We start from the raw sequence: 15130 nt of genomic DNA on the forward strand, positions 1-15130 counted from the left end.
TCAGGATCCTGTACACGGGTGTATTATATATCTGATATCTCAGGATCCTGTACACAGGTGTATTATATATCTGATATCTCAGGATCCTGTACACAGGTGTATTATATATCTGATATCTCAGGATCGTGTACACAGGTGTATTATATATCTGATATCTCAGGATCCTGTACACGGGTGTATTATATATCTGATATCTCAGGATCCTGTACACGGGTGTATTATATATCTGATATCTCAGGATCCTGTACACAGGTGTATTATATATCTGATATCTCAGGATCCTGTACACAGGTGTATTATATATCTGATATCTCAGGATCCTGTACACAGGTGTATTATATATCTGATATCTCAGGATCGTGTACACAGGTGTATTATATATCTGATATCTCAGGATCCTGTACACAGGTGTATTATATATCTGATATCTCAGGGTCCTGTACACAGGTGTATTATATATCTGATATCTCAGGATCCTGTGCACAGGTGTATTATATATCTGATATCTCAGGATCCTGTACACAGGTGTATTATATATCTGATATCTCAGGATCCTGTACACGGGTGTATTATATATCTGATATCTCAGGATCCTGTACACAGGTGTATTATATATCTGATATCTCAGGATCCTGTACACAGGTGTATTATATATCTGATATCTCAGGGTCCTGTACACAGGTGTATTATATATCTGATATCTCAGGGTCCTGTACACGGGTGTATTATATATCTGATATCTCAGGGTCCTGTACACGGGTGTATTATATATCTGATATCTCAGGGTCCTGTACACGGGTGTATTATATATCTGATATCTCAGGATCCTGTACACAGGTGTATTATATATCTGATATCTCAGGGTCCTGTACACAGGTGTATTATATATCTGATATCTCAGGATCCTGTACACAGGTGTATTATATATCTGATATCTCAGGATCCTGTACACGGGTGTATTATATATCTGATATCTCAGGATCCTGTACACGGGTGTATTATATATCTGATATCTCAGGGTCGTGTACACAGGTGTATTATATATCTGATATCTCAGGGTCCTGTACACGGGTGTATTATATATCTGATATCTCAGGATCCTGTACACAGGTGTATTATATATCTGATATCTCAGGGTCGTGTACACAGGTGTATTATATATCTGATATCTCAGGGTCCTGTACACGGGTGTATTATATATCTGATATCTCAGGATCCTGTACACGGGTGTATTATATATCTGATATCTCAGGATCCTGTACACGGGTGTATTATATATCTGATATCTCAGGATCCTGTACACAGGTGTATTATATATCTGATATCTCAGGGTCGTGTACACAGGTGTATTATATATCTGATATCTCAGGGTCCTGTACACGGGTGTATTATATATCTGATATCTCAGGATCCTGTACACAGGTGTATTATATATCTGATATCTCAGGATCCTGTACACGGGTGTATTATATATCTGATATCTCAGGGTCCTGTACACAGGTGTATTATATATCTGATATCTCAGGATCCTGTACACAGGTGTATTATATATCTGATATCTCAGGATCCTGTACACAGGTGTATTATATATCTGATATCTCAGGGTCCTGTACACGGGTGTATTATATATCTGATATCTCAGGATCCTGTACACAGGTGTATTATATATCTGATATCTCAGGATCCTGTACACAGGTGTATTATATATCTGATATCTCAGGGTCCTGTACACGGGTGTATTATATATCTGATATCTCAGGGTCGTGTACACAGGTGTATTATATATCTGATATCTCAGGATCCTGTACACGGGTGTATTATATATCTGATATCTCAGGGTCCTGTACACAGGTGTATTATATATCTGATATCTCAGGATCCTGTACACGGGTGTATTATATATCTGATATCTCAGGATCCTGTACACAGGTGTATTATATATCTGATATCTCAGGATCCTGTACACGGGTGTATTATATATCTGATATCTCAGGATCCTGTACACAGGTGTATTATATATCTGATATCTCAGGGTCCTGTACACGGGTGTATTATATATCTGATATCTCAGGATCCTGTACACAGGTGTATTATATATCTGATATCTCAGGATCCTGTACACAGGTGTATTATATATCTGATATCTCAGGATCGTGTACACAGGTGAGGTGCTGCTCCTATCTGTCTCGGATTTCCGAGGGAGAATTTGTCACGTTCAATCAGCCATTGTATATAGGTCTCCGGTATATCGGGGGAGGGCATGGAGGTTCCGGGTATAGGGGGGGGGGTGTACTGGACATCTCTGGTATATAGAAGGGGAGGTGCTGGAGGTCTCTGGTATATAGAAGGGGGTGCTGGAGGTCTCTGGTATATAGAAGGGGAGGGGTGCTGGAGGTCTCTGGTATATAGAAGGGGGGGAGGTGCTGGAGGTCTCTGGTATATAGACGGGGAGGTGCTGGAGGTCTCTGGTATATAGAAGGGGGGAGGTGCTGGAGGTCTCTGGTATATAGAAGGGGGGAGGTGCTGGAGGTCTCTGGTATATAGAAGGGGGGAGGTGCTGGAGGTCTCTGGTATATAGAAGGGGGGAGGTGCTGGAGGTCTCTGGTATATAGAAGGGGAGGTGCTGGAGGTCCCGGGTATATAGAAGGGGAGGTGCTTGCGGTCTCTGGTATTTAGGGGTGGGGGAGGTGCTGGAGGTCCCGGGTATATAGAAGGGGAGGTGATGGAGGTCTCTGATATATAGAAGGGGGGGAGGTGCTGGAGGTCTCTGGTATTTGGGGAGGGGAGGTGCTGGAGGTCTGGGTATATAGAAGGGGAGGTGCTGGCGGTCTCTGGTATTTAGGGGGGGGGGGAGGTGCTGCAGGTCTCTGGTATATAGAAGGGGAGGTGCTGGAGGTCTCTGGTATATAGAAGGGGAGGTGCTGGAGGTCTCTGGTATATAGAAGGGGAGGTGCTGGAGGTCTCTGGTATATAGAAGGGGGGGAGGTGCTGGAGGTCTCTGGTATATAGAAGGGGAGGTGATGGAGGTCTCTGGTATATAGAAGAGGGGGAGGTGCTGGAGGTCTCTGGTATATAGAAGAGGGGGAGGTGCTGGAGGTCTCTGGTATATAGAAGAGGGGGAGGTGCTGGAGGTCTCTGGTATATAGAAGGGGGGGAGGTGCTGCAGGTCTCTGGTATATAGAAGGGGAGGTGCTGCAGGTCTCTGGTATATAGAAGGGGAGGTGCTGGAGGTCTCTGGTATATAGAAGGGGGGAGGTGCTGGAGGCCTCTGGTATATAGAAGGGGGGGAGGTGCTGGAGGCCTCTGGTATATAGAAGGGGGGGAGGTGCTGGAGGCCTCTGGTATATAGAAGGGGGGGAGGTGCTGGAGGTCTCTGGTATATAGAAGGGGGGGAGGTGCTGGAGGTCTCTGGTATATAGAAGGGGGGGAGGTGCTGGAGGTCTCTGGTATATAGAAGGGGGGGAGGTGCTGGAGGTCTCTGGTATATAGAAGGGGGGAGGTGCTGGAGGTCTCTGGTATATAGAAGGGGAGGTGCTGGAGGTCTCCGGTGTATAGAAGGGGGGATGTGCTGGAGGTCTCCGGTATATAGAAGGGGGGGAGGTGCTGGAGGTCTCCGGTATATAGAAGGGGGGGAGGTGCTGGAGGTCTCTGGTGTATAGAAGGGGGGAGGTGCTGGAGGTCTCCGGTATATAGAAGGGGGGGAGGTGCTGGAGGTCTCCGGTATATAGAAGGGGGGGAGGTGCTGGAGGTCTCTGGTGTATAGAAGGGGGGAGGTGCTGGAGGTCTCTGGTATATAGAAGGGGGGAGGTGCTGGAGGTCTCCGGTATATAGAAGGGGGGGTGCTGGAGGTCTCTGGTATATAGAAGGGGGGAGGTGCTGGAGGTCTCTGGTATATAGAAGGGGGGAGGTGCTGGAGGTCTCCGGTATATAGAAGGGGGGGAGGTGCTGGCGGTCTCCGGTATATATAGAGGGGAGGTGCTCGCGGTCTGTACACCGCTGTATGAATGGTTTACGTCACGCAGCCGCCTCTTCTCCCCGTTTCTTGCTTTGCGCCAGCCCGATGTATGAAAACAGTGTGAGGTTTGGCCAGTACCATTCCTTCAGGGGGAGGTGCTTAGTGATAATGATGGGAGCGGGGCAGATGACTGGTCGGGTCTTCCGTGCAGGATTCTCTGGTCCCCCCTCCCTGTTGGGAATCTGTAGTACAGTCCGGCCAGCTTCCGGTTCGCTCTTAGTGTTTCCGGTTTTTGTGCGGTGAGCGGCCTGGTGAGCGGATATTATCTTCCCGTCAGCGCTGCCCGGAACCTGAGGGGACACTCCGCCACATCCCGGGGACTGAGGCCTACTAACCGGGGATAGGCTGCGGGAGATGCCCGGTCTGTGAATCTTCTCCCCGCTTCTCTAATGGCCGCGGACCAGGACAAGCTGGAAGGTCTCACAGTCCCGGGCCGCAGAGCCAAAGCCGGTGAGGAGGAGGGGACGGAGAGAAGGAGGAAGGGACGGAGAGAAGGGGGGACGTGAGGAGGAAGGGACGGAGAGAAGGGGGGACGTGAGGAGGAAGGGGGGACGTGAGGCGGAAGGGACGGAGAGAAGGGGGGACGTGAGGCGGAAGGGACGGAGAGAAGGGGGGACGTGAGGCGGAAGGGACGGAGAGAAGGGGGGACGTGAGGCGGAAGGGACGGAGAGAAGGGGGGACGTGAGGCGGAAGGGACGGAGAGAAGGGGGGACGTGAGGAGGAAGGGATGGAGAGAAGGGGGGACGGGAGGAGGGGACGGTAAGGGACGGAGAGAAGGTGGGACGGGAGGGGGAAGGGACGGAGAGAAGGGGGGACGTGAGGAGGAAGGGACGGAGAGAAGGGGGAGGGGGAGACGGAGAGAAGGGGGAGGGGGAGACGGAGAGAAGGGGGAGGGGGGACGGAGAGAAGGGTGGACGTGAGGAGGAGGGGGGGAAGGGGGGACGGAGAGAAGGGGGGCGACGGGAGAAGAGGGGAAGTGAGGAGGAGGGGCGGAGAGAAGGGGGGACGTGAGGAGGAGGGGACGAGAGAAGGAGGGAAGGGGGGGACGTGAGGAGGAGGGAAGGGGGGGACGTGAGGAGGAGGGAAGGGGGGGACGTGAGGAGGAGGGCACGGGAGAAGGGGGGACGTGAGGAGGAGGGGACGTGAGGAGGAGGGAACGAGAGAAGGGGGACGTGAGGAGGAGGGGACGTGAGGAGGAGGGAAAGGGGGACGTGCGGAGGAGGGGAGGGGCGGAGAGAAGGGGGGATGTGAGGGGGGAGGGGCAGAGAGAAGGGGGGACGTGAGGAGGAGGGGACGTGAGGAGGGAAGGGGGGACGTGCGGAGGAGGGGAGGGGCGGAGAGAAGGGGGGACGTGAGGGGGAGGGGCGGAGAGAAGGGGGGACGTGAGGGGGAGGGGCAGAGAAGGGGGTAGATGTTTGGGGTTATACCTTAGGAGTTGTATGGGGATAATGAGGGGTTCTTATTGCCTGGCAGCGGTCACTATGGGGGTGTACATTGTCTGGGTTTTGGGGTGCTGTAATCTGCTTGGGGGGTTGTATTGTATTGGGGGGCGGCTCTTCGTTTCCATCATGAGTTCTTTGTAGGGGTTTTGGCCCCGGTTACATTGTCTGTCGTTTCTTGAGCTTAACCCCTTAGTGACGCGTCTCCCAGTAAGACCCCGCTCTGCGCCCCGGCGGGCATCCCCTCCTTTCTGGACCTCGTTGCTCGGTATAAATAATGTGACGTTTCTCCGCGGGTCGTCACGGCGATGCCACGTCTTATTGTTTCAATACTTTTACACAGTAAACACTTTCTTACAGAATCATTTGTTTTCGTCTCGCCATGTTTTTATTTTTCGGTGGAGCGGTACTTTTCATTGGGTACTCACATTTTTGGGGTTCCTGGGACTTTTTGAACACTTTGAGACCAGATGAAGTTTGTTTTGTTTTTTACTGCGTTAACCGCGCCGGATAAATACGATTTTAATTTCTAGTCCGGCTGTTACTGATGTGGCGAGATTAATATGCAACTTATTCTTATTCCTTTTTAGTATTTGTTTTTCAATAATGAAACTTTGCATACGGGAAATTTATATATATTTTTTTTAACACTTTGTGACTTCTTTGACCGAGCTGTGGAGTTACACAGGAGTGATTACAAAAATATATATCATGTGGCTAGTATGTTCTCTTACTAATAAGGGGTGAGAACATGCACAAAGGTTCATATTAACCCTCCCCCAGGGACATCTACAGCCATACAGGGACAGGAGGAGAATCACAGCCTCTCCCTCCAGGGGGACATCTACAGCCATACAGGGACAGGAGGAGAATCACAGCCTCTCCCTCCAGGGGGACATCTACAGACATACAGGGACAGCAGGAGAATCACAGCCTCTCCCTCCAGGGGGACATCTACAGCCATACAGGGACAGGAGGAGAATCACAGCCTCTCCCTCCAGGGGGACATCTACAGACATACAGGGACAGCAGGAGAATCACAGCCTCTCCCTCCAGGGGGACATACAGGGACAGGAGGAGAATCACAGCCTCCCCCTCCAGGGGGACATCTACAGCCATACAGGGACAGGAGAAGGATCACCGCCCGCCCCTTGGGTCATCTACATCCATACAGGGACAGGAGGAGGATCACAAATCCTCTGCACTGCTGTTTTCGATCACTGGGCCCCCCATAGATATATACTGCTCCCATAGAGATACATGATAACATGCTGCTGCCTGCAGTCACCACTAGAGGGAGCTCACTATATACAGAAATATATAGCTCCCATAGAGTTACATGATAACATTCTGCTGCCTGCAGTCACCACTAGGAGGATTTCACTACATAGATATATACAGCTCCCATAGAGTTACATGATAACATTCTGCTGCCTGCAGCCACCACTAGGGGGAGATCACTACATACAGATATATACAGCTCCCATAGAGTTACATGATAACATTATGCCTGTGGGGGGTCACCTGTTCTTTGGGGGAGCTCACTATATACAGATATATACAGCTCCCATAGAGTTACATGATAACATTATGCCTGTGGGGGGTCACTGTTCTTTGGGGGAGATCACTACATACAGATATATACAGCTCCCATAGAGTTACATGATAACATTCTGCTGCCTGCTGTCACCACTAGGGGGAGATCACTACATACAGATATATACAGCTCCCATAGAGTTACATGATAACATTATGCCTGTGGGGGGTCACCTGTTCTTTGGGGGAGCTCACTATATACAGATATATACAGCTCCCATAGAGTTACATGATAACATTACGCCTGTGGGGGGTCACTGTTCTTTGGGGGAGGTTGTCACATGATGATGATCTGATTGGTCATCTCTGTTTTCCAGGCATGCAAATGAAGAGCCCAGAGAAGAAACGCCGCAAGTCAAACACTCAGGTATGGGGACCAGGGGGTTGGGAAGGAACAGCGTAAAGTAAAGGGACCAGTGAATGCCCAGTTTATGAAGGTTGGGACCATACTCTGTCCCATCTATCTCTCGACATTAAGCCCCCTCCCCCAGGTCCTAGTAGCACAAGGCGTCAATCCGCTGCCGCTCTACACCTGATATCTTATTACCGATGACTTCTCCTGTATTATTCAAGGGCCTCGCGTTTGTGTGGCCATTCATGACTATGCTGTGTGATACTGGAGGATATGATATTACATGGTGTGTGATACTGGAGGAGATGATATTACATGGTGTGTGATACTGGAGGAGATGATATTACATGGTGTGTGTGATACTGGAGGAGGTGATAATATTACATGGTGTGTGTGATACTGCAGGATATGATATTACATGGTGTGTGTGATACTGGAGGAGATGATATTACATGGTGTGTGTGATACTGGAGGAGGTGATAATATTACATGGTGTGTGTGATACTGCAGGATATGATATTACATGGTGTGTGTGATACTGGAGGAGGTGATAATATTACATGGTGTGTGTGATACTGGAGGAGATATTATTACATGGTGTGTGATACTGGAGGATATGATATTACATGGTGTGTGATACTGGAGGAGGTGATAATATTACATGGTGTGTGATACTGGAGAAGATGATATTATTACATGGTGTGTGATACTGGAGGAGATATTATTACATGGTGTGTGATACTGGAGGAGGTGATAATATTACATGGTGTATGTGATACTGGAGAAGATGATATTATTACATGGTGTGTGATACTGGAGGAGGTGATAATATTACATGGTGTGTGTGATACTGGAGGAGATGATATTATTACATGGTGTGTGTGATACTGGAGGAGATGATATTATTACATGGTGTGTGATACTGGAGGAGATGATATTATTACATGGTGTGTGATACTGGAGGAGGTGATAATATTACATGGTGTGTGATACTGGAGGAGATATTATTACATGGTGTGTGATACTGGAGGAGATGATATTATTACATGGTGTGTGTGATACTGGAGGAGATGATATTATTACATGGTGTGTGATACTGGAGGAGATGATATTACATGGTGTGTGATACTGGAGGATATGATATTACATGGTGTGTGTGATACTGGAGGAGGTGATAATATTACATGGTGTGTGTGATACTGCAGGATATGATATTACATGGTGTGTGTGATACTGGAGGAGGTGATAATATTACATGGTGTGTGTGATACTGGAGGAGGTGATAATATTACATGGTGTGTGTGATACTGCAGGATATGATATTACATGGTGTGTGTGATACTGGAGGAGGTGATAATATTACATGGTGTGTGTGATACTGGAGGAGATATTATTACATGGTGTGTGATACTGGAGGATATGATATTACATGGTGTGTGATACTGGAGGAGGTGATATTATTACATGGTGTGTGATACTGGAGGAGATATTATTACATGGTGTGTGATACTGGAGGAGGTGATAATATTACATGGTGTGTGTGATACTGGAGGAGATATTATTACATGGTGTGTGATACTGGAGGAGATGATATTATTACATGGTGTGTGTGATACTGGAGGAGATGATATTATTACATGGTGTGTGATACTGGAGGAGATGATATTATTACATGGTGTGTGATACTGGAGGAGATGATATTATTACATGGTGTGTGTGATACTGGAGGAGGTGATAATATTACATGGTGTGTGTGATACTGGAGGAGATATTATTACATGGTGTATGTGATACTGGAGGAGGTGATATTATTACATGGTGTGTGATACTGGAGGAGATGATATTATTACATGGTGTGTGTGATACTGGAGGAGGTGATAATATTACATGGTGTGTGTGATACTGGAGGAGATATTATTACATGGTGTGTGATACTGGAGGAGATGATAATATTACATGGTGTGTGTGATACTGGAGAAGATGATATTATTACATGGTGTGTGATACTGGAAGAGATGATATTACTTGGTGTGTGATACTGGAGGAGATGATATTATTACATGGTGTGATACTGGAGGATATGATATTACATGGTGTGTGATACTGGAGGATATGATATTACATGGTGTGTGTGATACTGGAGGAGATAACACATGGTGTGTGATACTGGAGGAGGTGATGATATTACATGGTGTGTGTGATAATGAAGGAGATGATATTATTACATGGTGTGTGATACTGGAGGAGATGATATTATTACATGGTGTGTGATACTGGAGGAGATGATATTATTACATGGTGTGTGTGATACTGGAGGAGATGATATTATTACATGGTGTGTGATACTGGAGGAGATGATAATATTACATGGTGTGTGATACTGGAGAAGATGATATTACATGGTGTGTGATACTGGAGGAGATGATATTACATGGTGTATGTGATACTGGAGGATATGATATTACATGGTGTATGTGATACTGGAGGAGGTGATAATATTACATGGTGTGTGATACTGGAGGAGATTATATTACATGGTGTGTGATACTGGAGGAGATATTACATGGTGTGTGATACTGGAGGAGGTGATAATATTACATGATGTGTGTGATACTGGAGGAGATGATATTATTACATGGTGTGTGATACTGGACGAGGTGATAATATTACATGGTGTGTGTGATACTGGAGGAGATGATATTATTACATGGTGTGTGATACTGGAAGAGATGATATTATTACATGGTGTGTGATACTGGAAGAGATGATATTATTACATGGTGTGTGATACTGGAAGAGATGATATTATTACATGGTGTGTGATACTGGAAGAGATGATATTATTACATGGTGTGTGATACTGGAGGAGATGATATTATTACATGTTGTGAGATACTGGAGGAGATGATATTATTACATGGTGTGTGATACTGGAGGAGATGATATTATTACATGGTGTGTGATACTGGAGGAGATGATATTATTACATGGTGTGTGATACTGGAGGAGATGATAATATTACATGGTGTATGTGATACTGGAGGAGATGATATTATTACATGGTGTATGTGATACTGGAGGAGATGATATTATTACATGGTGTGTGTGATACTGGAGGAGGTGATAATATTACATGGTGTGTGTGATACTGGAGGAGATATTATTACATGGTGTGTGATACAGGAGGAGATGATATTACATGGTGTATGTGATACTGGAGGAGATGATATTACATGGTGTATGTGATACTGGAGGAGGTGATAATATTACATGGTGTGTGTGATACCGGAGGATATGATATTACATGGTGTATGTGATACTGGAGGAGGTGATAATATTACATGGTGTGTGATACTGGAGGAGATGATATTATTACATGGTGTGTGATACTGGAGGAGATGATATTATTACATGGTGTGTGATACTGGAGGAGATGATAATATTACATGGTGTATGTGATACTGGAGGAGGTGATAATATTACATGGTGTATGTGATACTGGAGGAGATGATATTATTACATGGTGTGTGATACTGGAGGAGATGATATTATTACATGGTGTGTGTGATACTGGAGGAGATGATATTATTACATGGTGTGTGATACTGGACGAGGTGATAATATTACATGGTGTGTGTGAGATACTGGAGGAGATATTATTACATGGTGTGTGATACTGGAGGAGATGATATTATTACATGGTGTGTGATACTGGAGGAGATGATATTATTACATGGTGTGTGTGATACTGAAGGAGATGATATTATTACATGGTGTGTGATACTGGAGGAGATGATATTATTACATGGTGTGTGATACTGGAGGAGATGATATTACATGGTGTATGTGATACTGGAGGAGATGATAATATTACATGGTGTGTGATACTGGAGGAGATGATATTATTACATGGTGTGTGTGATACTGGAGGAGATGATATTATTACATGGTGTGTGATACTGGAGGAGATGATATTATTACATGGTGTGTGTGATACTGGAGGAGATGATAATATTACATGGTGTATGTGATACTGGAGGATATGATATTACATGGTGTGTGTGTGATACTGGAGGAGGTGATAATATTACATGGTGTGTGTGATACTGGAGGATATGATATTACATGGTGTATGTGATACTGGAGGAGGTGATAATATTACATGGTGTGTGTGATACTGGAGGATATGATATTACATGGTGTATGTGATACTGAAGGAGATGATATTATTACATGGTGTGTGATACTGGAGGAGATAATACATGGTGTGTGATACTGGAGGCGATGATATTATTACATGGTGTATGATACTGGAGGAGATGATATTATTACATGGTGTGTGATACAGGATGAGATGATAATACATGGTGTATGATACTGGAGGTGATGATATTATTACATGGTGTGTGTGATAGGGGCTGTTCTGTGCTGCGGTGTCTGGACCGTGTTACGTCGGGGGCATGTTGTCTCCGTGGTGTGTACGGCGTCGGGGGCATGTTGTCTCCGTGGTGTGTACGGCGTCGGGGGCATGTTGTCTCCGTGGTGTGTACGGCGTCGGGGGCATGTTGTCTCCGTGGTGTGTACGGCGTCGGGGGCATGTTGTCTCCGTGGTGTGTACGGCGTCGGGGGCATGTTGTCTCCGTGGTGTGTACGGCGTCGGGGGCATGTTGTCTCCGTGGTGTGTACGGCGTCGGGGGCATGTTGTCTCCGTGGTGTGTATGGCGTCGGGGGCATGTTGTCTCCGTGGTGTGTATGGCGTCGGGGGCATGTTGTCTCCGTGGTGTGTACGGCGTCGGGGGCATGTTGTCTCCGTGGTGTGTACGGCGTCGGGGGCATGTTGTCTCCGTGGTGTGTACGGCGTCGGGGGCATGATGTCTCCGTGGTGCGTACGGTGTCGGGGGCATGTTGTCTCCGTGGTGCGTACGGTGTCGGGGGCATGTTGTCTCCGTGGTGCGTACGGTGTCGGGGGCATGTTGTCTCCGTGGTGTGTACGGTGTCGGGGGCATGTTGTCTCCGTGGTGTGTACGGTGTCGGGGGCATGTTGTCTCCGTGGTGTGTACGGTGTCGGGGGCATGTTGTCTCCGTGGTGTGTACGGCGTCGGGGGCATGTTGTCTCCGTGGTGTGTACGGCGTCGGGGGCATGTTGTCTCCGTGGTGTGTACGGCGTCGGGGGCATGTTGTCTCCGTGGTGTGTACGGCGTCGGGGGCATGTTGTCTCCGTGGTGTGTACGGCGTCGGGGGCATGTTGTCTCCGTGGTGTGTACGGCGTCGGGGGCATGTTGTCTCCGTGGTGTGTACGGCGTCGGGGGCATGTTGTCTCCGTGGTGTGTACGACGTCGGGGGCATGTTGTCTCCGTGGTGTGTACGGCGTCGGGGGCATGTTGTCTCCGTGGTGTGTACGGCGTCGGGGGCATGTTGTCTCCGTGGTGTGTACGGCGTCGGGGGCATGTTGTCTCCGTGGTGTGTACGGCGTCGGGGGCATGTTGTCTCCGTGGTGTGTACGGCGTCGGCTTCTTGCTCACATCACCACATAACAGAAGCCGCTGTCTAGACTTGGAGGGAAGGGATTTGATGAGTTGTTTCGGTTGATGTCCTCCAGGTGGCGCTATATCTCTGCTCGTCATTATGAACGTCTCCGCTCTCCACCCATTTAATGTGTTTCCTCCTCTTTCCTAGGGAACTGCTTACTCTCACCTCTCGGAGTTTGCCCCTCCCCCTACTCCTATGGTGGACCACCTGGTCGCCTCAAATCCATTTGAAGATGACTTTGGGGCCCCAAAGGTCAACGCTGCCGCCTCTCCCTTTATGAACAACCCTGTGCCGTTTGGAAACTTCCGCATGCAGGGGGGCATGCCGCACCAGGTGCCACCCGGTTACCCTGGGGGCCCGCAGCCTATGAGACGACAGCCCCCTCCCTTCCCTCCTAACCAGATGGGCCCAGGGTTTGGAATGCCCCAGAATCCTAATTACGTGCAGCCGGGAAACATGAACTTCGCCAGCCAGCCCTTCAACCCCGGCATGGGACAGAGCTTCAGCCCCTCCGCTGGGCAGATGATGCAGGGGCCAGTTGGAGGGTTTGGCCCTATGATGTCACCCACGATGGGCCAGCCACCCCGGGGGGACATGGGACCGGGCCCTGTAGTAAACTCCCCTGGCGGCCCTCCGTTCCCTCAGCGGTTTGGCTCTCCTGGTCACCCGTTTGGACAGGCCGCGATGCAGAGGCCCAGCCTCCCTCCGAACAGCAGCCCCTTTGCTGGGACGGACCAGACCTTCCCGGCGGGCGTGGAGGAGCACAACAAAAACTTAAACCCTCCCAGCAACACCTTCAGCCAGGAGCAGCACGTCGGCTCCCCGACCGCCATCAACGGCAACCAGCAGAACTTCACTCCAAACAGCGCCCCCCGGGGGAACAGCAGCACGCCCGAGGTCAACAACAACCCCCAGCCAAGCAAACCCACCGGCAGCTCCGGCCACCAGCCCCCTCCAGGTCTGGTGTATCCGTGCGGGGCCTGCCGCAACGAGGTGAACGATGACCAGGACGCCATCTTGTGTGAGGCTTCTTGTCAGAAGTGGTTTCACCGGGAGTGCACGGGGATGACGGAGAGCGCCTACAGCCTGCTGACCCGCGAGTCGTCCGCCGTGTGGGCCTGTGACTACTGTCTGAAAACCAAGGACATCCAGTCCGTGTACATCCGCGAGCCCATGGGACAGCTGGTGGCCGCCAATGATGGCTGAGAGCCGCCGCACAGTGAACCGCTCATCCAGGATCGAGACGAAACAATCACTGGCTTTTCTACGTACGTGTCGATGAGGCGTCCATCTTGTGTGCCCCTGTGTATATAGTCACACGGCCGTGTCCAGGACTGCAATATACAGGGACCCCCTAAAGTGCTGATCGGGGGATGTACGTGATCCGTGCACCGCTTCCCTGTCAGCCAATCACAAGCACTGATGAGACGCACGCACAAACCATGGAGGAGACAATCGCTCTCTGTAAGGGCTGATAACGGAGCAATACACTGCCAGCATAGGGTCCCTCCGATCAGCACTTGTGGGGCCGTCAGCGGCTGAGGTCAGACATGTTGTCATTGCATTGTGTGGCCTCCAGGGGGCGCTCTGTACACCTCCCCTGTGCTGCTGTGTTTTCTGTCATTCTACCTCATTGTAATAAGATAAAACAGAAGATGCGTGACCAGAGCAGCGGCTCCTGCGCAATGTACCGGGGCGGCTGCCGCTTCTATCATATCATATATGCACTTAATAAATCCACTCGCTGGTGACGCCGCTTATCACGTCTCCTGTGTGACCCTGGCGCAGCGCTCCGCAGTATAAAGCCTCCTTAATAGTGGAGATGAGACTGCACAGGCCCTCTAATGGTGAGGAGAGTTACTTGCAGCACAGGAAGTGTTGTCATAGGGACTCAGAATCCTGCAACTTATACGTGTCAGGCGGGTGACATCATCTCCATGGTGGTGAGATGAGAGCTGCTCCGTGTCACCTCAGGAGCGGCCAGGGGTGATGTTCCGTGGCCCCCCAGAGACGTCTGAGGGCTGCGGGTCTGTGTTGTGGGGGGAGGTTTTCACTCGTATGCTGTGATTGGTCAATCTGCAGAGTGCCCCAAATAAAGGCCCCCTACCCGCTATATGAAGCTTCATCACTGTATACTGAAATGGTCAAATTCCTTGTGTATCTCTGCTTGTTGTCAGTGAATGGAAAACCTTCATGGTT

At 48.9% G+C, this 15130-nt stretch overlaps 1 protein-coding gene across 1 annotated transcript; it reads left to right on the forward strand.

Annotated features, from left to right (window-relative positions):
* Positions 1-4202: 4202 nt before the first annotated feature.
* Positions 4203-14682, forward strand: PYGO2 (pygopus family PHD finger 2). The gene is made up of 3 exons (XM_075844798.1): positions 4203-4465; positions 7368-7417; positions 13079-14682. Exons 1-3 carry the CDS (start codon positions 4405-4407, stop codon positions 14135-14137), a joined length of 1170 nt encoding a protein of 389 aa, XP_075700913.1. The 5' UTR covers positions 4203-4404; the 3' UTR covers positions 14138-14682.
* Positions 14683-15130: the final 448 nt, after the last annotated feature.

The sequence above is a fragment of the Rhinoderma darwinii genome, chromosome 12, assembly GCF_050947455.1.
Source record: "Rhinoderma darwinii isolate aRhiDar2 chromosome 12, aRhiDar2.hap1, whole genome shotgun sequence".
Lineage (NCBI taxonomy): Eukaryota > Metazoa > Chordata > Amphibia > Anura > Rhinodermatidae > Rhinoderma > Rhinoderma darwinii.

Coding starts and splice junctions, on each gene's coding strand:
- PYGO2 (XM_075844798.1), top strand. CDS start 4,405: ATGGCCGCGGACCAGGACAAGCTGGAAGGTCTCACAGTCCCGGGCCGC. Junction 4,466..7,367: donor GGGCCGCAGAGCCAAAGCCG/GTGAGGAGGAGG, acceptor TCTGTTTTCCAG/GCATGCAAATGAAGAGCCCA. Junction 7,418..13,078: donor GCCGCAAGTCAAACACTCAG/GTATGGGGACCA, acceptor CCTCTTTCCTAG/GGAACTGCTTACTCTCACCT.